The sequence below is a fragment of the Spea bombifrons genome, chromosome 4 (assembly GCF_027358695.1).
Source record: "Spea bombifrons isolate aSpeBom1 chromosome 4, aSpeBom1.2.pri, whole genome shotgun sequence".
Classification (NCBI taxonomy): domain Eukaryota; kingdom Metazoa; phylum Chordata; class Amphibia; order Anura; family Pelobatidae; genus Spea; species Spea bombifrons.
In genome coordinates this window covers 104,127,830-104,152,997 of record NC_071090.1, presented here as the reverse complement: position 1 = coordinate 104,152,997, position 25,168 = coordinate 104,127,830, and the positions used below count along the sequence as shown (strand labels likewise).

Here is a 25,168-nt window from a genome sequence, read left to right as displayed (position 1 = left end):
TATTGTATACCTGCAAATACAGGATTTGTATGTCTGATTCTGTTTATTTGATATATACCTTCAGTGCTGAGATCACAAGTGAATTTCAATTGATCTATACATGCAAAGCTGGGTTTGTGTGTTAATGTGTTGATCTATACCTGCTATCGGCAGCAGGGTCTAATATTTATATATATATATTTATATATATATATCCTCAGCAGGGACTAATATTAAAATATATATCGGCAACTGGGGCTTACCGGGCTTTGGTCGCGAGCAGCAGGAGAACAGGAAGCTAGAAGAGTGTCACATAACTCTGCCTCCCCCCTCCTTCCTCTGGGGGCGGGGCCAGAGAAGTTGCTCGCACAGCCGAGCCCCTGCAGAAGTCTTCGAGTGAGAGATCTGCAGTTCAGGTAAGGGGGTGGGGGAGGCTTTTTGTGATTAATGTGTGAAGTATGTGTGATTAATGGAATGAATGAGTATTTAAATGTTTGTGAATGAGTGTGTGTTAGTATGGATGTGTAAGGGAGGTGGTGGTGGTGGTAGCATGGCATAGGGAGGCTGTACTCAGACTCCTATCATCCCCAGGTTCCAGAATGTACTGGCTGCCTTGGCTTGATAGGAGTGTGATTGCTGTTAGGAGTTTATATATATATATATATATATATATATATATATATATATATATATATATATACATATATGTATATATATGTATATATATATATATATATATATATATATATATATATATATATATATATATATATATGTATATATATACACACCTCCAGAAATGCCTTTTAACCCCCTATATGCCACTCTGCCCCATGATATGCCTTTTAACCCCCTATATGCCACTCTGGCATATAGGGGATTAAAAGGCATATCATGGGGCAGAGTGGCATATAGGAGGGTATAAGACATTTCTGGAGGCAGAGTGGCATATAGAGGATATAAGGCATTTTGGGGGGCAGAGTGGCAACCCTGGGGGCAGATGTGCATAACTGGGGGGCCAGGTTGGCAAATAAAAGGAAATAAAAAAAAATATTTTTCTCAATCATAGCTTTTATTAAATATGAAAATATTGTTTACATGAATTAATATTTACTAGCAAAACTTTTTTTCCTATAGGGTAGTCTTAGATTCAGGCTTTTTTTTTTTTTCCTAAATTGATATTTAGATTTTGGGGGGTCGTCTTATAATCAGGGTCGTCTTATAATCGAGCAAATACGGTAAATCCATTATGTTAAAATTAAATCAGTTGCCTGAACAGGGACTTGAACCCTGCACCCTCAGATTGAAAGTCTGATGCTCTACCAACTGAGCTATCTGGGTTTCAGTCCCAGTGGGTGTCACCTCAGTGACTGAATACCTTAAAGTGTGTGGGTTTTTTGTTCCCCCACAATCTGATTTCAGAGACTGAAGGGTTAAATGTAACCTAAAACCACAAGACCTTTTCCCATCCTAGTCATTTTACCAGGTGTTTGTTCCCCAACAAGGTGAGATGGTCTGACCTAAACTACTCCTCTCTGCTTGGAGAGCTATGCAATGAATGAGTAAATCCATTATTTTAAAAGTAAAACAGTCGCCTGAACAGGGACTTGAACCCTGGACCCTCAGATTAAAAGTCTGATGCTCTAGGACCGAGCTATCCATCTTCAGTTGCTTAAAGTGGGTGTTTTTTCACAATTTGACTGAAAAAAGGGTTAAATGTAACCTAAAACCACATGAACTTTTCCCATCCTACTCATTCTACCAGGTGTTTGTTCCCAGGTGAGATGGTCTGACCTAAACTACTACTCTCTGTTTGGAGAGCTATGTGACAAATGAGTACCGTATTTGCTCGATTATAAGACGACCCTGATTATAAAACGACCCCCCAAAATCTGAATATTAACTTATGAAAAAAAGAAAAAGCCTGAATATAAGACGACCCTATAGGAAAAAAGTTTTACCAGTAAATGTTAGGTCATGTAAACTATGTGAACAATTGTTTGTTAATAAAAGCTATGATTGAGAAAAATATTTAGTTTTTTTTTTCCCTTTTTTTTCAACCTGCCCCCCCAGTTATGCACATCTGCCCCCAGGCTTGCCACTCTGCCCCAGAAATGCCTTATACCCCATATATGCCACTGTGCCCCATGATATGCCTTTTAAACCTCTAAATGCCACTGTGCCCCATGATACGCCTTTTAACCCTCTATATGCCACTGTGCCCCATGATATGCCTTTTAACCCTCTATATGCCACTGTGCCCCATGATATGCCTTTTGACCCCCTATGTGCCACTCTGCCTCCAGAAATGCCTTATACCCCTATATGCTACTCTGGCATTTAGGGGGTTAAAAGGCATATTATGGGGCAGAGTGGCATATAGGGAGGTAAAAGGCATTTCAGGAGGCAGCGTGGCATTAAAGGGGTTAAAAGGCATTTCACAGAGCACTCTGCCTCCAGAAATGCCTTACACCCCCCATTTAACACTCCCTCCCCCTCCCTCCTCCAACTTACCGGTGCTTCTGAGTTGGGAGCGCATAACACAGGAGGATCCAGGTCCCCTGCATCTGAGTCCCCAGTGCTTAGTCCGAGAAGCGTGTAGAGCTCTACGCGATTGTATCGTGTAGAGCTCTACGCGATTATATCGCGTAGAGCTCTACACGCAGCCCGGACTAAGCACCGGGGACTCAGAAGCACCGGTAAGTTGGGGGGGGGCATAACACAGGAGGATCCAGGTCCCCTGCATCTGGGTCCCCAGTGCTTAGTCCAGGAAGCGTGTAGAGCTCCACGCGTTTGTATTGTGTAGAGCTCTACGCGATTGTATCGCGTAGAGCTCTACACGCAGCCCGGACGAAGCACCGGTAAGTTGTGGGGGCATAACACAGGAGGATCCAGGTCCCCTGCATCGCTGCGGGGCATCTGGATCTTAGTCTAATAATCAGACCTATTTTAGGTCTGATTATAAGACGACCCTGATTATAAGAGGAGGGGTATTTTTCAGAGCATTTGCTCTGGAAAAAACCTCGTCTTATAATCGAGCAAATATGGTAAATCCATTATGTTAAAAAAAATATGTGACGCCTGAACAGGGACTTGAACCCTGGACCCTCAGATTAATAGTCTGATGCTCTACCGACTGAGCTATCTGGGCTTCAGTCACCGAATACCTTAAAGTGTGTGGGGTTTTTTCCCACAATCTGATTTCAGAGACTGAATGGTGAAATGTAACCTAAAACCACAAGAACTTTTCCCATCCTAGTCATTGTACCAGGTGTTTGTTCCCCAACAAGGTGAGATGGTCTGACCTAAACTACTCCTCTCTGCTTGGAGAGCTATGCAATGAATGAGTAAATCCATTATGTTAAAAGTAAAACAGCATCCTGAACAGGGACTTGAACCCTGGACCTTCAGCTATCTGACTTCAGTTGCTGTAGGTGTCATCTCAGTGACTGAATACCTTAAAGTGTGTGTTTTTTTCACAATTTGATTTCAGAGACTGAAGGTTTAAATGTAACCTAAAACCACATGAACTTTTCCCATCCTACTCATTCTACCAGGTGTTTGTTCCCAATAAAGGTGAGATGGTCTGACCTAAACTACTACTCTCTGTTTGGAGAGCTATGCGACGAATGAGTAAATCCACTATGTTAAAAAAATACGAGACGCCCGAACAGGGACTTGAACCCTGGACCCTCAGATTAAAAGTCTGATGCTCTACCGACTGAGCTATCCGGGCTTCATTGGCACCATGAAAAGTCAATTACGTTTTGGTCCATAAATTGTACATCTCAATAATTGTAGGTGGGTTTTGTCTCTATATACCGCTCCCTCAGCTAGGATCAGGGTTAATGGGGCCCTGACAGATCCCTTCCCAATTACTAATGGTACTCGACAGGGTTGCCCCCTTTCCCCTCTCCTTTTTATTTTGTCCCTTGAATCATTTTTAGAGGCCGTCAGACAGAATCCGAATATCAGGGGTCTGTTGGTGGGGGGTACGCAACATAAAGTGCTTGGTTATGCGGACAACTTGCTTTTTGCTGTGACAAATCCGAGGATTTCCCTTCCCAGCATCATTGAGGAGTTTCGAATATATGGGGAGCTCTCGAACTTTAAAATCAATTCTACCATGTCGGAGATTTTAAATGTTTCTCTGCCGAGGATGGAGGCCCAACGGTTGGCACCTAATTTTCCCTTCAAGTGGACTGCCGGTAAATTGAAATATCTGGAGGTCTGGCTTACAAGTGATTTGTCTCGTCTGTACGCTTGCAACTTTCTTCCACTATTGACTGTCCTCCAACGCGATCTGTGCAGGTGGTCCCCGCAGTATTTATCCTGGTTTGGCCGGATTAGTGCCCTAAAGATGATTGTGATGCCTAGGATCCTTTATCTGTTTAAAACGATTCCCATTCGGATACCTCCGTGCATTTTTGCTACTCTCAAAACCATGTTCATCAGGTTTGTGTGGGCTAACAGAAAATCCAGGACTAAATTCTCCACGTTGGTCCTCCCCAAGTCCTGTGGGGGGATGGGCCTGCCTTGCCCCCGTACTTACTATCACGCTTGCCATCTTTTAAGGGTCCTGGAGTGGGCGCATTGTCCCTTGCACAAATTGTGGATAGCTATGGAATCGTCTCTCCTGGGCGTTCCTGTTGGCCATCTCCCGTGGTTTCAGCGACATCATTTTCGGGACCTTGCTCATGCTCACCACTTGATATCTGCATCTTTATGGGTCCTGCACTCTCTCCACACTAAATTTGTTCTTACATCCTACCCATCCCCGATGCTGCCACTGCGGAGCAATCCTGGTTTTCCTTCCGGACAGGCTCAGGGTCCCTACTTGCGGACGGCTGCGACGGATTATGCCCCGTTCTCAAAATTTCTTGCTGGAGATCGACTGCGCTCCCTGGAGGACATTTGCGGAGACACGGGGCCTTCCCCTCTGGAACGCTTTCAGTACTGTCAACTCTCCAGTTATTGAGAGGTCCTGCAAGCTCACTAGAGACTTCTTGAATTGTTATGTACCAGACCTGATCTACCTGCTCATGGTGTTTCCTTACTGTACCAATTGCTGCTTCAGGAACCGGGGGCTGCGCCATTACGATTTCAGAGTCTCTGGGAACAGACGCTACAAATCACACTGGACCAGACAGACTGGGACAAGATCTTTATTTTGATCCACAAAAGCTCCAGACAGACGAAGGCTCAGGAAACTTCCTACAAACTCTTTACGCATTGGTATATGACGCCTGTGGCACTCCATAGGGCTTTTCCCGACTCCCCTGATACGTGCTGGAGTTGTGGCGCTGCTCCTGGTACTCTACTCCATGTCTGGTGGGACTGTCCAAGGATTGTCCCGTTCTGGTCGCGCGTCCATGTTACAGTTCGACGCCTTTCAGACTTTTCCTCCACCGTTCCTGCCTGGTTTTTACCTACTAAGTCATACTCCCCAGTCCGTTGCTGGCTACAAACCGTCGGTGACTCGTCAATTACTAACTGTGGCACGGTTGCTCATACCTCTTCATTGGAAAGACGCTTCCCCGCCCTCGTTTCGCGAATGGATTGAACGGGTTGAGTCGATCAGGGTGTTTGAGGAACTGACGATGCATTCCGAGGACCGCCATGTGCAATACCTTCGGACGTGGTTTCACTGGCTCACGTTCCTGGCGGATCCTCTCACTAAACCTCTTCTGCTACAGTGATGATGTTTATTTGTGGAGCGTGGCACTTTGGTGCCGGGTGGGACCTCCGCCTTTTTTTCCTTTTTCCCTTTTTTTCCCCTTTGTTTCTCCCCTGGAGTCTTGTTTGTGTCTTATGTTCCTCTGTTATACCTTTCCTCTTCTTTCTTCCCCTTCTTCGTGCCCCTTCTCACTCGTTTCCTGATTTCCTATTTCCTTCCTGGGAGGGTGGTGGGGAGGTCTATCTGCCCTGTGTATTATTCCCTATCATGCCAACTTTAAATGGATAGGCTCCACAGTTTCTTGTTTGCCCATGACTGGTAATGCTGACTGTTATCCCTACTCTGTGCGGACTGCTATATTTCTGTGACTGTCACGTTGCTGATATTGCCTTGGATTTTGGAATTCTGTTGGCCGCTGCGTCAGGTTATCATGGACAGCTCTGTATCCTTGTGCCCTCCTCCTGCCCGTTCTCTTCATCTGTATACCTTCTCCCCGATTCCCACCCCGTACCCATTCCCGTTTTCCCTTTCCTTATGTTGTTTCATTGAAAAATAATACAATTATATTTACAAAAAAAAAGGATACTACACTGAGCAGGGTCCCCATCTTTTTTTTCTTATGGTTTACCGTGCATAAAAGTTATCAATTGTAAGAAGACTCACAGCCGAGAAAAGAACTGCCGTGACCCGGGGTTGCTGCGGCCACAACACAGAGTACTAACCACTATACGATCACGGCAAGCCACACAAAGTGATGAAAAACCAGTACACTCAGGGAATGAAAGGCAGTTAATGTACATGAATCATTTACTTAAAAATTTTGTTCTTGACTATACTGAGAAAACCCCAGCTATTTGACTACCATGGTATATAGGTAATCTCATCCAATTTTGCTTTCAGTACTTTCAGTACTTAAAGGACAACTAGAAACAGAATTTAACAGCAGATAACGACTATTCTGCCCATTAGGTCTGTCCACTTTTCCTGATGTAGAGGCATCAAACCTTACTCAGTCCTTGGTCTTGTTTTAGATTCAGGACAGCTATATGCCTATGCCATGCATGTTTACATATCCTTACTATATCTGCCTCTACCACTTCTGATGGGAGGCTGTTCCATTATCTACCACCACTGTTTTACTCATTATGGTCATTTGATAGCTCAGATTATCATTACCAAGTACCACTGCAGAAAGCAGCTACAACACATCATCGGAACCAGATTAACACAACCACATCCAAGCAGTCCTCTCCTATTGTCTCGCTGCCCCCTCAACCACCTACTAGATTGTAAGCTGGCAAGAGCAGGGCTCTCTTCTCCTGCTCTTGCTAACAAATGTTAACAAAATTTCAGCGATTTTTCCATTTGTCTTAGTTTGTTTCATCTGGGTCCATCCTCGTTATCAGAGATTCATACAAATGCATGAAATTGGCAAAGTTTGTAAATACAGCATTTGTATGAATCTAAAAGTCTACCATGCGCATGACATTGTTCTTGGGAAATCTATATTAGTTGCATACTTCTGATCTGATATCTGCCATGCTCTAATAGGTTTTCACATGTGTAACAGCCATGCCAAAACCAAGTAAAAAGGAACCCATTCACATTTCTAAAAGAAAGGTTTGATCCCATTAAGACTCATATTTTCTGAAAAGGGTCTGCACAATGAACATATATGCATGAGTTTGTTTTCCTTCACAAACTGGTAAAACCAGAGTGTATTCCAGCTGGAAAGATAAATAACAATAATAAAACATTTGTTAATTTTACAAAAAAAAAACACTACATAGTTGCTAAACACTAATATAGCAATAAAAGCATTGTTAACTTCCTCATTTGAATAACCAAATACTTCTTCTATTTTTTTTACCAGGTTTCTCAGTCTCTTTCAGAGACTGTCAAAAATTGCCATTGCTGACTATATTTCAAGTCACCATGGCGGGGTATTGGGAAAAGTTTTCAATTAGCAATAATCACGCCTCGGATAAACCTCATTGGCTATGATACTGCCACTGCGCAAAGCTAGGGAGTGAATGGCCGAACGAGGATCAACCTCCAGTCAGCTTTGATTCTTATTGTGGAGAGACATATGCACTATGCATTGTGGGCATTGACATGCTACTTAGACTATGAATGGTTGTACCCTCCTCTAAATGTTGCCATGGCAACAAATCCCAGACACCTTTTGTCTGTTCAGTAGTCCAACTGTTGTCTGTTGTGGTGCCTCAGATATAAAGAATGAAAGCACTAATGTCAGTGTGAAGGAGCAGATTCTCAGGGTCACACAGTCTAGAGCTGTTTCCTTTCTATTCTATACAGGTGATTTAATTAAGAACTCAAGGTTAATCAAGGTGATTTAATTAAGTTTATGTTTAAATAACAAGTTGAGATTTTCATGAGACACATTTGGCAAATCGCTACATGGAATCTTCACAATAGGCTGTTAATGAGTCTTCAGTAGAGTTACCAAATTAAAAAAGGAAAAAAATGGCCTCAACACAATATTTGTAACAATATTGTAACATATGTAACATATGTAACATATGTGTCAATCCCACTTATCCCACCCATCAATGTGGCACATTGTTTTTATTATGACATCATATTGAAAAGGTTAACCACACACACACTCGGAAGTTGTAAAAGTTTTGCACTTCAGCACTTAAGAAATTTGCTACACGCATACAGTTGCAGAAACAAGTATGTGAACCCCTTGGGATTACCTGAACTTCAATTATTGTCACAACAATATAAATTATTTATAGACATATAGAAATATTTATTTTTACATCTTACATAATTAGTTTTCTGCTTTTCTAAATAATGATCTGTTTAGTAACTTAATATGTTTAATAACTCCCACTTTTTCGCATTTTGGCAAAGTTTGACAAACGTAACGTTAAAATGATATTTCTGATCATGCTTGCCAACTTTAGATTTCATCGGAACAGTCCCATGAACTTTTTTTTTTCCTCCACCGACCACCAGCCCCACCTGTTACCATCTCTACTTTATGGATATAAGAATAAAAAAAAATCCAAACTCTGGTAAGCAGTTATTATGCTTGAAGAAACTTTAATATGCGAAAAGGGATGTAATTATTTTTTTGAGATTCAGCTTTAATAGACAATGTTAAACTTCATAAGCTAAACAAAAAATAGTATATTGTGAGCAGGTTCCTTGCACGGTTATACTTTACAGATGATTTTAGCATCCTGCAGTATATGGACTCAAGTCTTTCCCCTTGCACTTCTTTCTCCAGGCAACCCTAAAACAAAAGGCAAAAAATGACATATCAATATGTTCTTTATTATTTCTATGAATTACTGATCACTATAGATGTATTTTAGCAGAATTATTACTCTGGATTCCTGAAGTTTTAAATGGCACTAGTTTTTAAGATGTGTTGTGAAGATGACATACAACATGCTACATGGTTCCCTAAATAACAAAATCAGTCTTATGAGCAGGACATCTGTGGAATGGTGGTGTAGCATGACAAAAATGGTTATGATATATCCAAAACTATTCGGAAAAAGCATCGGATTGGGCAAATCTGGAATTTATCTGTACTCAATGGCATTACAAAATAAGTAAAGTAAAACATAATTGTCAGATTTTGTCAATGATCAAAAACAAAGATTAACAAAAACAAGGATTAAACAGTCAATTCTTGCAATAACATATTTTTAACCTCAAAACATGGTCTTACCAGGCTCCCATGCCATTGGGGTCACTTACAACCCTCTTAGCGCATTCTATGTCATCAAGAATGTTATCATCCAAAAGCCCTAAACCAAAGAATGAGAAGCGTGAGGTAAGATTACAGGAAATATACATAATGTTAGAATTATTTAAGATTCTCGCAAAAATTATGTTTGGTTATCAGGAATGCAAATGTCCATGGAAGTATGTTTTATACAGGAAAATGCAAGTTATTCATGAACCAGAGGCTCACTGGGCTAGGGCCATCATAATGTAAAGATGAAAGTACCGTATTTGCTCGATTATGAGACGAGGTTTTTTTCAAAGCAAATGCTCTGAAAAATACCCCTCGTCTTCTAATCGTGGTCGTCTTCTAATCAGACCTCAAATAGAGTTCTGATTAGGAGACTAAGATCCAGATCCCCCGCACCGCTACAGGGGACCTGGATCCTCCCGTCTCACCCCCCCGATCATACACACACTTACCGGGGCTTCCTGCTGTGAGGGCTGAGAGGGGTGAGAGAGAGAGAGTGTGTGTGTGTGTTAGTTAAATGGGGGTATAGGGTGTGTGTGTGTTAAATGGGGGCATAGGGCATTTCTGGAGTGGTGTTAAGGGGGCATTTAATAGAGCACTCTGCCTCCTGAAATGCCTTATACCTCCCTATATAGCACTCTGCCCCATAATATGCCTTTTAACCCCCTAAATGCCAGAGTGGCATATAGGGGTATAAGGCATTTCTGGAGGCAGAGTGCTCTATATAATGCCTTTTAACTCCCTTAATGCCACTCTGCCTCCTGAAATGCCTTATACCTCCCTATATGCCACTCTGCCCCATAATATGCCTTTTAACCCCCTAAATGCCAGAATGGGATATAGGGGTATAAGGCATTTCTGGAGGCAGAGTGGCACATAGGGGGTCAAAAGGCATACCATGGGGCACAGTGGCATATAGAGGGTTAAAAGGCATATCATGGGCCACAGTGCCATATTGGAGTGGCAACCTGGGGGCAGATGTGCGTAACTGGGGGACAGGTTGGAAAATACAAGAAATAAAAACAAAAAAAATATTTTTCTCAATCATAGCTTTTATTAAAAAAATAGTTTACATGACTTAACATTTACTGGTAAAACTTTTTTCCTTTGGGGTCGTCTTATATTCAGGCTTTTTCTTTTTTTCCTAAGTTAATATTCAGATTTTGGGGGGTCGTCTTATAATCAGGGTCGTCTTATAATCGAGCAAATACGGTATTACTCTGCTGAGACGTTAATGACCATTTGTTACATAGTGGCTGATCGTTGGGGGAGGGAGGTAGAAACTTGCTTTCTATACAATGTGTTGTCATAAAGCAGTATGTTTTATTTTGCTCAATATACTTATTTTTTTTTTTTAAAGAGGATCAGTCTTCTCCGTCTAAAAAGTACTTGTTGATAATTTATCCAAATGACCTCAAATATTACATAAACACTAAGACAGAGTATAGCTGCCAGCAGTCATGGTTTGATCAAGATGTCAAGAAGCAAAACGATTACGGTACTTCCTATTTTGTTAAAATGTAACATTTGGAATGCTGCCTTTCAGGGTGAAAATAGTTTTAAAACTGCAAAAAATAACAACGAATCTACATGAACAAATGTTATGGTAAGTAAAAGACAGTAAATAGATAGAATCTACAGAAAGGTTCAATTGGAGAGTTTCCTCAAGCCTGATAAAATGGACCACTCCAGGGTTTATCTTGAAATACTTGGTCCTAGAACACTTACTTTGACAGCTGATTCCGCATGCATTTTTACTTCCTGGTGTCTTCCCATCATCACACCACCATTTGCTGTTGATTTGAAATATTCCATAGTCCCGGCTAGGGCCATTGTCGTTGATGGCTGTGGTACTATAATCACTCTCGTGTTTGGCAAGGCATACCCCTGGTGAATATATGAATATACATATTAATATACACACATCATCAAAAAACAGGGTTGCACAGTGTATGTAAAGCATATCTGTATTGTATGTCTGGGATAAGTGAATAGTAAAGGTACTAAACGATTGACCATTGCTTCCATGCATCAGTTTTGGTCAATGTGGCTTTCCTCTTCAGCTTGTATATTGTTTTAATGTTTAACACATGGGTGGACTATCAAAGGCTGAAGTCAGACTTAAGCCTGTCACTTGACTCAGTCTGGCTCAAAAGGAAGGAGTGTGAGTGGAGACAATAAAAACAGCATCTTCATTTCATGTGTTTAAGTCCCAAAACAGTGGTAACAGCCATGTAAATTAAGGTTATATAACTTCAGATTTTGATCAATAATTTGATATTACTTTTGGGTTTAAATAATCAGGTTGTGCATGATAAAACTAATGTTATGTTTGGTTCCATCAAAGTAGAGTTTATGAGCATGTAAGAATAACAGAATAAAAAATAGAGACACAGCATAGTTTGAAATGTTTGAAACAGAAAGTGGTTAGCTAAGGTCCAAGTTGAGGAACTTTCTCAACTAACCAGAATTTAATGTAGGAATCAAGAGAAAATAGGCTTTACATTAATAAAGTCCTCTATGTTTGAGATCTTATTTAGGCACTGTTGGCTAATAAATGTTGGTCTTCATTTAGATGTGAAACCCTGTTTAGATGAGAGAATCTCAGATTTTAGGATAGGATGACCCAAGCTGTTCAAATTCTCACAAGTCACTATTAGCAACTCAGCAAGGGCAAGGGAGCATTACTGTATAAAAATATACGTACAATTAGCCGTGCTATATTTATGAAATCCATGCAGCCCATTTTCATTCAAAACTTTGAAAAGTTGGCAGTTAGTGAAGCGTTTTCCATGCGTCCCTATTATTACGCTGATAAGGATGGCCAAGTACAGAACCCCCTTCGTGTTTAAACTCTTGTTCATCTTGTAGATCTATGCACACAAAAAAAAACAAAAAAAAAGTTTAGACAGTCTCATGAGTAGTATTCACTAAGGGCTGAAGTGGCACTAAGGGCTGAGCTGGCCCAAACGTAACCACTTTGATGGAGACTTTTCATTGCCCTAAACCAGTGTCCAAGAAGCAATAAAACCCAGCAATATATACTGCTCCAATTCTATTTAGATCTAAGCACATTCACATTTTTCTATGTGTCTAGAATTTGTCTAGAATTTTCATAAATTAAGTATGCAAAGCCATGAATTAGGTATAATTCTTTTTAGAAAATCAAATGTGGAATGAAAGTTTATTCTATTTATACAAAAACATTTAATTAAAATATTCTTAATATTATTTACATTTAATCTATCTATCATAATGTCGGGTAAATTATTTAAACATGTTTAATTTACATTGGAGTGCACTATAATATGAGATAGAAATTACTGATTTTAAATTATACCACCAACAGTCAGTTATAATTATTAAATATAAAAACTAAATAATATAGCATATCATCAATCAATTTGCCATGTCACATTTACTAAATAATTTAAAGCATAAAATACCTTTCATGGCTAACTGACCTACAATGGATTGCAAGCTTTCAAGACTAAGTCTCCTCTTCAGGCATATTATATATTTGGCTTCATCTTTACCAAATTTGCTTTCTCTCTTCCTATGGTTAACACGGTACAACTCTATACCTTTATATAACGGAATACTCACATATATTCATGATAGAAAGAGAAATTGAATCACAATTGATGAATCTAGTGATATATTAATATTCCTAATAATAGCAGAACTAACTATATGTGTCATATACTGTATACTTTACCGTCTTCCAATAATTCTGAGGGAGTCTTACCGCCTTCTTTCTATCCAAAGGAATGGATGAATGATGTCCGATCTACAGAATATATATCTGAAATATTTAGGTGTGTCTGATTAAATCTGGGTGTGTCGTGTAAAATTGGGGTGTCTCTGTGAGGAAATCTGTTTAATTTATTTTCAGGTGATGAAAACAGAATCAATAAAATAAACAAAACTCTTACCCAATTGAGCAGTAGTGTAAATCCAGTTATCAGGCACAATCAAACTCATACTCCTTACTATACTATACTATTACAGGGAACAGACTGACTGAATTTATCGGATGAAGGTCAGTGCAATTAGGTGGTTGGAACATTCTTAGGTGGCGTTGGAGCACTGATTCACCCCTTCCTAAAAATGCTCCACCCCATGAACCCAAAGTATATTGATCAGAAGTGCTTAATTGATTATAATTATATATTGCATTACCCAAGAGCAAATTATGGTAGATTGCCTTCCAAAGCTGGCAGCCTTGTCACAATTCTGGGAACTCCATCACAATATATATGTCTGATGATGTACCATTTTAGTATATTTAAACACTAATTTGGTACACAGGTTCTTTATGTCCTACAACAAGGTCATTTAGCACCGTACTACCTTGTGTGAGCCAGTCTGGGTGGGAGCCTGTTGCTAGCATGTGGTTCATCTGTGGTGCAAAGCGGTGATGTACCGCTGTCAGATTCTTCAGCCAGTATATTACAATAACATACAGTAGAAAGGCAGAGAAAGAGATAGATAGATATAGACATAAACATACACACACACAAATATTTCTGGCGATAAAGTAATTTATCCTTGCACAAACAGTAACCCTGGGCAGTAATCCGACTCAGTCCATTGAAAATGGAGACACTAGGTCAATCTAACCCATGCTAATGCCTGGACCTACTGGTATGGAGCACTAATACGAGGAGGCCCTTGGTGTGTTTCATATGTTTGTATTCACAGAAGTAACACTGAAATAGCTCTAGTGCCTAAAACTGTATTAGTGCCAAGTCTCTAATCTGTGTCCTTGATTAAAGAGTAACCTGGCATTGGTGGATCTCTATTGCTGTCATGCAGTCCAACAGGATCTCGTGCAAGAAGAAGCATCAAGGGCAGGGCTTTAAATAGTAATAATAGTAATTATACTGGTAATTGTACCAGATTTAGTTTCTGTTTTCTCCTGGTGTTTGCCAGCCTGTCCTAAACTGAACTTTCTCTCGACTTGGTGTTTGGCTGCTAAGTCTTACCTATGGTGTCCGCAGGATTTTTTTTCCGGGGGGGGCAAAATACCCTTCCCCCTCGCCCACCCCCTCGCCCACATCTTTGTTGGCTCAGGAGAGGGGTTTCCTTATGGAAGGCAAGTGTTAGTAACCCATTAATAGGAAATATTATATGACCTCTGTAGTAGCTACAGACCATTATGAACCTGCGCAACATGAGAACTTTAGTTTATAATAGCTGGGGCGGTAACGATTAGCCACAACTACCCTAGTCTCAACTGTAAGCTTGCAAGGCCAGGCCTCTCTTTTCCTTTTGCACCATTTTGTTATTGTGTGTGATATTAAATTATTTTACTGACTTTGTTGTACGAATCTGCTGGTGCTTAATAAATAAATGTAATACAGTGTAATGTAACGGCTGACTGTATATCATGGGAGCTGCAGTTAGTGTGTAGTGTCGGCCACCACAACCCCAGTCTATAACTACAGTTCCCATGAAGTTCAGACAGCAATATGGCTGCTGAATAATATTGAAGACGGAGTCAACAAAATGTAGTGTTTGTACCGAAGACTAATCGTTAAACCCCACCCAAAACCCAATCTATAGTTACCAGCCACTATTGCTGGTTCATGGGAGTTGTCAAGAAAACTTAATGTTGTGTTGTGTAGTGCAGCATTCTAATGTATTACAAAAAAGAGGGGACTTAGAGGGTGGTAAAAAGGGACATAAAGGTTTGGAACCAAAATAGGACACAGTAGTTGTAATATTTGGCACTCTAGTTGCACTCACTTTCCCATGATGCTTAAGATATCAGACTGGCAGACTGGCTGAGAGTCACGAGAGCTGGAGTATTAACTAACCCTAGCTGAAATTCATTTTTTAATAAAACTACCTTGTGTCTGCAGCCTACAAACTGTGTCTCTTCCCAGGCACAGACTTTCTATCTATGAAGAATCAGCTACCAGGGTGAAGGGGAAGGGACTTGCTAAAGCAGGGGTGTTCAAGTTGTTTCTGCAGTGGGCCACTTCATCAGAATTGTATACGTGTGAGGGTCCCACTCATTTTTTCACTGTGAGAAAATATAAATAAGATATGCAGATGAAAATAAAGTAAATGACACAAAACCTTTACTTTTCCTCTCACTGATTTCTGGGCCTAGAAAGTTTTGTGCCTACAAATTCAGGATTCTGGATAAGTAAAAATGAAATAGTTCTATTTATTCTAGGGATGCACCGAAATGAAAGTTCTGGACCAAAACCGAAAATTCAGGGTTCACTTAGCCGAAACCAAAAATGACCCCCAACTTTAAAAATAATAAAAAATCTCACACTTTTAATAAAAAAAGAAATTATATATATGTGTGAATGTTAACAGCAATCTCAGGCATACCCAGATTCCAGCATGTACTGGTTGACTGGGCATTATAGGAGTGTGATTGCTGTCAACAATCATATATAAATTAATATTCAACAATATGACTTGGCATGACAGTAGTGTGATTGCTAACAGCAATCACACTCCTATCATACCCAGGCAACCAGTAAAAGCTGGAACCTAGGCATGATGAGACTGTGATTGCTGTTAGCAATCACACTCCTATCATGCCAAGCCAACCAGTACATGCTGTAACTTGGCTAGCTGCCACCCTTGTGTATTGATGCTGCCAGCAGTATGGGGTCTGCACATCACTTACAGCCACCCTGTACCATGCCCCCCCCCACTTACACATCCATGCTATCACACACACACACTGATTCATATACTCATTCATTCAGTTTCATTCCCTCAATCACGCATACTCAAACTTCAAACTAAGGCCTACAGAAGCTAAAGCTGCCAGACTGCACCAGATCCAGATATCAGAGGAAGGTACTCAGGATTAGTTACAGGCATTGAGACCATCACTACACATTTCAAGGGAAGTATTACCTCCATCAAGGGCCCCAACATCTATGTGCACCAACGTTACCCCAGGGGACTGATAACTATACAAGGTTGGGTTCCTAATTATTTGGGGAGGCAGGTAATTTGGACTGGGCTTGATTCAGCTATATTTTGTTTGCTGTATACCTGTTGATATTATTGAAATGCTGTCGGTTCCTGATCTAAACTAATACATGAGTTCATCTGTTTGACAACTTTACATTCTTTGTGTTTGAGTTATATATGTGTCCTAGTACACTACACTCTAATTCCCTGGAGTAATTACTAGGTGGAGGCACTGCCAAACGGTCATATTAACCCCTAACTCTCCACTATGCAGAGGCCAGGATCTCCTGTAGGCGCCAGCCAGGGTGTACACACTATGATGGATGTCAGGCCCAAAGTAAAAAGTGTTACATTTATATAGCGCCCCCAGCTTCCCTAGCTCTGTTACAGCCAAGTCAGTAAAATAACTATAAACCACACACAATAACGATCTGGTATAAAAGGAAAAGATGGCCCTGCTGTTGCGAGCTTACAATGTAGACTGTGGCAGTTGTAACAGAGCTGTTGAATCTGCTGGCACTATATACTCACAGCCGAGAAAAGAACTGCCGTGACCCGGATTCGAACCGGGGTTGCTGCGGCCACAACGCAGAGTACTAACCACTATACGATCACGGCGAGCCACATGACATGATGTAGAAAGCTTTTCACACAGGGGATGAAAGGCTATGAATTTGAATGAATTATTTGCTCAAAACATTGTTTTTGACTATACTGAGAAAATCCCAGCCATTTGGCTACCATGGTATATGGGTAATCTCATCCAACTTTGCTTTCAGTACTATTCTGCCCATTAGGTCTGTCCATTTCTCCTGATGTAGAGACATCAAACCTTACTCAGTCCTTGGTCTTGTCTTAGATTCAGGACAGCTATATGCCTATCCCATTACATTACATTTATTTATCCCATGCATGTTTACATTTCCTTACTAGATCTGCCTCTACCACTTCTGATGGGAGGCTGATCCATTATCTACCACCACTATGTCTTACTTATTATGGTCATTTGTTAACTCATATTATCGTTATTAATATTATTATTTAGTTATAAACAGGACATAACAAGTCGCGCATCAAGTTTGCAAGATCACAAATTTAGTTCAGGGCCATCTTGTCAAGCTAACTTTATTTATTTATTTTTTTTTGGGTAAATCAATGTTTATTGAATTTTCAAATATACAGGGTACAGAAGGGAAAAAAGGGAGTTCATAAACAATGAAAAGGAAGGCGATAAGCCCGATCGAGCGCGTTAGTGGCTGAGTGTATCAATTCCTCCAAAATCCACCTCCGATCCACCCGCCAGACCCACACCCACAATGAATTAGGGGCAGGGTCGCTCCAATGCAAAGGAATCAATGCCTTTGTTGCGGTCACCAAGTGACGCACAATAGAAGACTTATACCATGTAAATGAACCCCTTAATGATCAATGACGTGCCAGGTACATCACAGAAAAACGGTCAGTTAACAACCACTAAAGTACCTTGCACGTCATGGCATAAAAGGGGTCTTTCTTCACTTAAAAGATGTTGATGTGTTGCCTTGATGCCGAGGCATTCAGCAAAATCAAAATCTGCTCCAGGAACCCTGTCTGATCCCTCCCCAGTGCATCAATGTCTGCCATATACAATATGGCGGTGGACAACTGCTTTAAAAGTTACACATCCCAATATATACCTATGGGAAACAAATACAAAAGAAACAAATCAAAGCCAATGTGGCTTACCTGTAAAACAGGAAATAAGGAATAAACAATTGGCATTTAAGCATTATAAAAGCGAGGGGTCGATAGTATCATTTATGGCAGGGCCGGCCGAAGGCTTAAAGCCGCCTGGGGCGAAGTTTAAAACGCCGCATTTTAAACTTCGCCGACGCCATAATCTACGACCCCCCCCCGGTACTTACCTTTAAACAGTCTTGCGGCGAGACTCCCTGCTCTGCCACGGTGCCGGCTTGTAATGCTGAGCGCCGGAAATTGACGTCACTTCCGGCGCTCTGCATTACAAGCCGGCACCGGGATCGAACAGGGAGACTCGCCGCAGAGGAGAGAGAGAGAGGGGCGCCGATCGGGTAAGCGAAAACCACTCGGTGCCCCCCCCCTCTCCTCCGCTTCAAAAAAAAAAAAAAAAGCGCTTGGGGCATTAAAGTGCCGCCCCTTCTAAAGTGCCGCCTGGGGCAATTGCCCCAGTCTGCCCCATTATAGGGCCGGCCCTGATTTATGGCATACAAAGATGCCAACAAAGCCTGCAAAAAGGAGATTAAAATGGCTAAACTAGAAAATGAGAAACTTATTGCCAAGGAAAGTAAAACCAATCCCAAGAAAAGTATGTAAATGGAAAAAGGTAAAGGTAGAGAATGTTGGTACGTTATTATCTGAAACTGGAAATTTGGTTAGTGAGCACAGAGAGAAAGCCGACATCTTAAATGATTTTTTTTCTTCTGTTTATACCAAGGAAGAACCAATGACGGAGCCCCTGCTGGCTAATTTTAAGGAACCGTTGCAGCAAACATGGGATTGGCTGACACAAGAAAAAGTGCTCAAGCAATTAAATACTGTTAAGGTAGACAAGGCCTCTGGACTGGAAGTTTAAAATGACGCTGTCCCGCCCCCCCCCCCCGTCGGCGGGGGGGGCGGCATTTTAAACTTCGCCCCAGGCGGCGTTAAGTCTTCGGCCGGCCCTGTCTGTACGGGGATCAGAAATTGGCTGAAGATTTAGACAGAGTTGGGGACTGGGCGTGCAAGTGGCAGATGAGGTTCAATGCAAAGTTATGCATTATGGTAAAAATAATAAAAATGCAACCTATTCTTTAAATGGAATATCCTTGGGGGAAACTACCAATAAGAAGGTCTTATGGAATAAGGAATAATGGGTGACAACAGACTTGATAACAGTGCGCAATGTCGGCAAGCAGCTGTGAGGGCCAATAAGGTTTTGGCATGCATAAAAAGAGGCATTGATTCAAGAGAGGAGGATATTATCTTGCCTCTTTAGAGGTCATTGGTAAGACCTCTCCTTGAATATGCTTAAAAAGGGCATTATGGAATTAGAAAAAGTGCAAAGGAGGGCTACGAAATTAATAAGGGGATTGGGAGATACTAGTTATGAAGAGAGACTAAAAAAGTAAAAATGATATACGCTAGAAAAACGGCATCTCAGAGGGGATATGATTACATTATATAAATATATGCAGGGCCAATATAAAGAGCTCTTCAGTGACCTGTTCATTAACAGAAATATACAAAGAACAAGAGGTCATCCTCTGAGACGGGAAGAGCGCAGGTTTCATAAACGACAAAGGAAGGGATTCTTTACAGTGAGGACAATAAAGATATGGAATTCACTTCCAAGGGAGGTGGTGTTATCCAATACATTAGATACCTTCAAAAGGGACCTTGATATTTTCTTAGAAAGGCATGACATACAGGGCTATAAATAGAATAACATTACTATTTTAGAGCTTCTTGATCCAAGGAGAAATCCGATTGCCTCTTGGAGTCAAGAAGGAATTTTTTTTCCCCTGATGGCAGAATTCGAAGTAGCTTAATTAGGGTTTTTTGCCTTCTTTTAGGTAGAAGGGTTGAACTTGATGGACTTAGGTCTTTTTTCAACCTTATGAACTATGTAACTATGTAAAAGAGCTTAGGAGGTGATCAACGCATTGCAAGAGATGATGGAACCTAATAAAAAATGAACAAGTTTTCAAGAAGGTCTCTCTAGACCAGGGGTGGGCAATTAATTTTCCCATGGGGCCACATGAGAAATTGGAATGGTTTTAGAGGGCCAGACCTCTACAAACTACAAACTCCGAAGCCTTGTCCATTTTGTTAACTTATGTGCTGTTTAATAAAGTTATTCAAGCCTACGTCATTGGTAGAGGTGCTTGAATAAGTAAGGCCTGAATAACTATTAGCACAGCACAGAAGTGAACAAAATGAACAAGGCTTCGGAGTGCATACCGTATTTTTCGCTCTATAAGACGCACCTGCTGATAAGACGCACCTAGATTTTAGAGGAGAAAAAAAAGGAAAAAATATTTTGAGCTAAAAAATGGGCTAAAATATTTATTACAATAACTGAATAAGCTATGAACACAGTAAGACACGCAGTAAGACACACACAGACACAGTAAGACACACACAGACACAGTAAGACACACACAGACACAGTGAGACACACACAGACACAGTAAGACACACACAGACACAGTAAGACACACACAGACACAGTGAGACACACACAGACACAGTAAGATACACACAGACACAGTGAGACACACACAGACACAGTAAGACACACACAGACACAGTAAGACACACACAGACACAGTGAGACACACACAGACACAGTAAGACACACACAGACACAGTGAGACACACACAGACACAGTAAGACACACACAGACACAGTAAGACACACACAGACACAGTGAGACACACACAGACACAGTAAGATACACACACACACAGTAAGACACACACACACAAACACAGTAAGACACACACACACAGTAAGACCTCCCTCCCTAACCCCCCTTCTCAGTATCTCCCCTCTAACTCCCTAACCCCCCCTTCTCAGTATCTCCCCTCTAACTCCCTAACCCCCCCTTCTCAGGATCTCCCCCCCCCGCCCCGGTCACTTACCTTAAACTCCTGTGTTGGAAGCGTGAGGCGTTTGTCTCGGGTGCCGGCGCTTCACTGCTGATCGCCGGCGTCTGACGTCATATGCCGGCGCCCAGCGTAAAGCGCCGGCACCCGAGACAAACGCTTCCAACACAGGAGTTTAAGGTAAGTGACCGGGGCGGGGGGGGACACCGGACTCATTGGTGAGTCACCAGGACACTCTTTGCGGGCCGGTCCGAGCTATTCAGCGGGCCGGATGTGGCCCGCGGGCCGTGCTTTGCCCAGGTCTGCTCTAGACCCTCCTGAGAACTGTGGGCCCTGAATTGAACCATGCAAGTCAATGGAATCCAGATTTGATTGGTAAATTATTAAATGTGATACATGAAAAAAATAGAAAAAATAAAAATAGTGAAAAAATAAAAATGTAGCAAGTGTGAATTCCGTAGTGTAGAAAATATACTGGAGTGGATTGGAGAAGCTGTACAAGTATAGTTCATTTTATTAATTTACTGGGAGTCTGGGACAGCAGCAGAAGTTTATTTTTTCAGTGTAGAAATACATTTAGAAAATAGCACCAAAAAGTGTCAAGCCAATTAACAAATGTTAACAAAATTTCTGCGATTTTGCCATTTGTTTTAGTTTGTTTCATCTGGGTCCATCCTCGTTATCAGAGATTCATACAAATGCATGAAATTGGCAAAGTTTGTAAATACAGCATTTGTATGAATCTAATAGTCTGCCAGGCACATGAGATATTGATCTTGGGAAATCTATAATATTAGTTGCATACTTCATCTGATATCTGCCATGCTCTAATAGGTTCTCACATGTGTAACAGCCATGCCAAAACCAAGTAAAAAGGAACCCATTCACATTTCTAAAAGAAAGGTTTGATCCCATTAACACTTATATTTTCTGAAAAGGGTCTGCGCAATGAACATACATCCGCAACCAGTGATAAGCTGCACATGAGACAGAGTTAATAAGAGCACGAGAGAGTGTGACAGAGCATGAGTTGGTTTTCCTTCACAAACCAGCAAAATCAGAGTGTATTCCAGCTGGAGATATAAATAACGATAATAAAACATTTGTTAAGTTAAGAAAAAACATACTAGATACTTGCCAAACACAAATATAGCAATAAAAGCTTTGATAACCCGCTAACTTGAACAAGCAAATACTTCCTCTATTTTTCTTACCAGGTTTATCAGTCTCCTGGGAGACTGTCAAAAATTGCCATTGCTGACTATATTTCAAGTCATCATGGCGGGGTATTGGGAAAAGTTTTCAATTAGCAATAATCACGCCTCGGATAAACCTCATTGGCTATGATACTGCCACTGCGCAAAGCTAACAATTGCATGGCCGAACGAGGATCAACCTCCAGTCAGCCTTGATTCTTATTGTGGAGAGACAGATGTGCTATGCATTGTGGGCATTGATATGCTACTTAGACTATGAATGGTTGGACCCGCCTCTAAGTGTTGCCATGGCAACAAATCCCAGACACCTTTTGTTCAACTGTCCAACTGTTGTCTGTTGTGGTGCCTCAGATATAAAGCACGGCCTAGAGCTGTTTCCTTTCTATTCCACACAGGTAATTCAATTAAAAACTCAAAGTAAATCAAGGTGATTTAATTAAGTTTATGTTTAAATGACAAGTTGTCATTTATGTTTAAATGACTTTAAATTAAAGTTGAGATTTTCATGAGACACATTTGGCGAATCGCTACATAGAATATTCTGAACAGGCTGTTAATGAGTTATTATTTCAATAATCTCAGGGTCACATGATATAATCAGCAATGCCGGCTGACAGATCAAAACCTGTCCACTTTTAATTCATAAAGATGAAACTGGTTTTGTCAGAGGACGCCAATCCAATGATAATAGGCGGAATAAAATATACATAGTTGAATACATATCCACCAATACGTATCCATTGTTCCTGGCCCTGGGCGCGGAAAAGGCATTTACCAGGGTTGGTTGGATTTCCCTTGAAGAAGCCCTACAATGTTATGGCTTTGGAGAGGGATTCAACGACTCTGTTATGTCATTATATACTACTCCAATTGCAAGACTAGTAGGTCAAGGGATCAGTTCCAATTGGTTTGGGATAGCCAATGGCACTAGACAGGGATGCCTATTGGCATCTCTGCTTTACGTATTAACTATAGAACCATTAGCGTCCAGGATCAGAAACAATGGGGATATAAAGGGTATTAAGATCGGCGAGAGAGAAAACAAGATCACAAACAAAGAAAAGGAATCCCAGCACTCCAGACAGCTTCCAGTCCCTAGGACACTTTATTAAGCGAGAGCAAACAAAAGCAACGTTTTCTGCCAAACAGGGCCTTTGTCAAGCTAACACTTCACTCCAAATCACACCCTTAAGTAATGAGTATAATTCTATACAAACCAATTAGGTTCAATAAAAAGTCACACCAAGTAATGCAAACAATTAGTGATAATTACTTATCTTATTTAAAAACGATCACCAAGTGATTTAAAAACATCAAAATAATTAAAATGTTTACATCTACATTATACAGTATATTACAAATAACCAGACATATTAATGGCACATACTAATCAAATCCTAAGTAAATACCTTGTATCTCCATAACTTAATCTCTTCCTGTTGCCCTTCTGCCAATGTCTGATCATGTGACCAGACCAAACCATATGATTGCATGATGACATCACGCCACAAAAAAAAAAAAAAGATTAGGTATTGCCAGGCAGTCTCTCATCCAGGATACTAACCAGGCCCAACCCTGCTTAGCTTCTGAGACCAGACAAGATCAGGCACATTCAGGATGGTATTGCCTAAGAACGAATGTCATCAAATCTCCCAAAAAGGGGAAGAAGGTGTATCGGCAGAACGGTCATCAGGACGACAAAGTACATATAATGTAGACACAATCATTTAATAACATTAAAGAGCCACAGCAATAAAGTAAAATGGGAAGAAAAAAAAGAAAAAGAAATACTACGAGCAAATATGCAATTAAAGTATTAAGCACATTCCATACTGCCCTACACCCAAATTAGTCCATTTTCTGAACAAAAGACAGATTTAAGTGTATTAAAATATTAAGCATATAATTTAAAAAGTTAAAAAAGTGCAGTTTATAAAAAAATACAATTAATAAAGGAGTATAATATTTTCTACAAATTTTTTTTTGGAAAATAATGATATTAAATTGCATATATATTAAAGTGTAAAAATCATGTCAAATAGACAAATATAAATAGCGAAACTTGTGTCCTCTTATACCTCTTAATATCCCTATATTACATCATACATATAAAGTGATAATGTGTACTATGTTACACATTTAAAGTGACAGGGTATTAAAGCGAACCAAATTTGGCAAGTGTATAAAATTAAAACTTATAAAATTGTTTCAATAAAAGTGTATAAGAAATCTTAATACTAAATGGAAAAGTAGAACACATGCATATTATTGCTCGAAGATGAGAGTGTGTGTGAAGTTCTAAAAGTGAACCAGCACCAATTTTCATCAAAGAATCTGTGAAAAACATAAAAAGGTTAAGTTAATTACTATCAAAAATATCAATAAAAGTTCACTAAAAAATATAAAACTCATCACTATTCAAATGAGAGATGCCACATCATAATCAAAATTTAACCCTTTTGGACTAAGAGTATTCAGCTCTCTAATCCAAAATGCTTCGCAAGGAGTTTTTTATGTTGATCTCCCCTTCTTAAATTTTCTGGAATCTGAAATTTCAGTTGTGCGATGTTGTGGCGGGACTCAGAGAAATGAGCCGGGACTGGTAATTCAAGTAACCCAGTCCTGATGGTAGACTTATGCTTTGAAAATCTCTCTCTCATTCTCTGAGTAGTCTGCCCAACATACAAAAGACCACAAGGACATTTCAGGAGATATACCACATAAGAAGAGTTACACGTCACATACTGATTAACCCCCTAAGGACAATGGGCGGTCCCTAAACCCATATGCAGATGATATTTTGCTATCCCTTTATGATCCTGAAAATTCTCTAATTTCGTTGATGGATGAAATCTCCATATTTAGTAAATCCTCGAATTATAAATTAAATATTAAAAAGACACAAGCCGCGATAATAGAAATTGCAGGCCCAGTTAGTCTTAACTTGGAGGAAAAATAGGACTTTACTTGGGAGACTAATAAGATTAACTATCTAGGAAT

The 25,168-nt window shown here is 40.4% G+C and overlaps 1 protein-coding gene and 6 non-coding genes across 7 annotated transcripts; all 7 read right to left on the bottom strand.

Moving 5' to 3' along the window:
- Positions 1-1,247: 1,247 nt before the first annotated feature.
- TRNAE-UUC (transfer RNA glutamic acid (anticodon UUC)) lies at positions 1,248-1,320 on the bottom strand. The gene has a single exon. It is a non-coding gene; the product is annotated as a tRNA-Glu (tRNA).
- A 1,737-nt stretch (positions 1,321-3,057) lies between these two features.
- Positions 3,058-3,130, bottom strand: TRNAN-AUU (transfer RNA asparagine (anticodon AUU)). The gene has a single exon. It is a non-coding gene; the product is annotated as a tRNA-Asn (tRNA).
- A 512-nt stretch (positions 3,131-3,642) lies between these two features.
- TRNAK-UUU (transfer RNA lysine (anticodon UUU)) lies at positions 3,643-3,715 on the bottom strand. The gene has a single exon. It is a non-coding gene; the product is annotated as a tRNA-Lys (tRNA).
- Positions 3,716-7,538: 3,823 nt separating this feature from the next.
- LOC128492936 (U4 spliceosomal RNA) lies at positions 7,539-7,680 on the bottom strand. The gene has a single exon (XR_008354148.1). It is a non-coding gene; the product is annotated as a U4 spliceosomal RNA (small nuclear RNA).
- A 1,068-nt stretch (positions 7,681-8,748) lies between these two features.
- On the bottom strand, positions 8,749-11,407 carry LOC128490728 (lysozyme C-like). Its single transcript, XM_053462755.1, has 3 exons — positions 11,124-11,407; positions 9,369-9,447; positions 8,749-8,924 (listed from the first exon to the last, which is right to left on the bottom strand). Exons 1-3 carry the CDS (start codon positions 11,356-11,358, stop codon positions 8,864-8,866), a joined length of 375 nt encoding a protein of 124 aa, XP_053318730.1. The 5' UTR covers positions 11,359-11,407; the 3' UTR covers positions 8,749-8,863.
- A 5,485-nt stretch (positions 11,408-16,892) lies between these two features.
- TRNAH-GUG (transfer RNA histidin (anticodon GUG)) lies at positions 16,893-16,964 on the bottom strand. Its single transcript has one exon. It is a non-coding gene; the product is annotated as a tRNA-His (tRNA).
- A 5,213-nt stretch (positions 16,965-22,177) lies between these two features.
- Positions 22,178-22,318, bottom strand: LOC128493009 (U4 spliceosomal RNA). Its single transcript, XR_008354202.1, has one exon. It is a non-coding gene; the product is annotated as a U4 spliceosomal RNA (small nuclear RNA).
- Between the last annotated feature and the right edge of the window lie 2,850 nt (positions 22,319-25,168).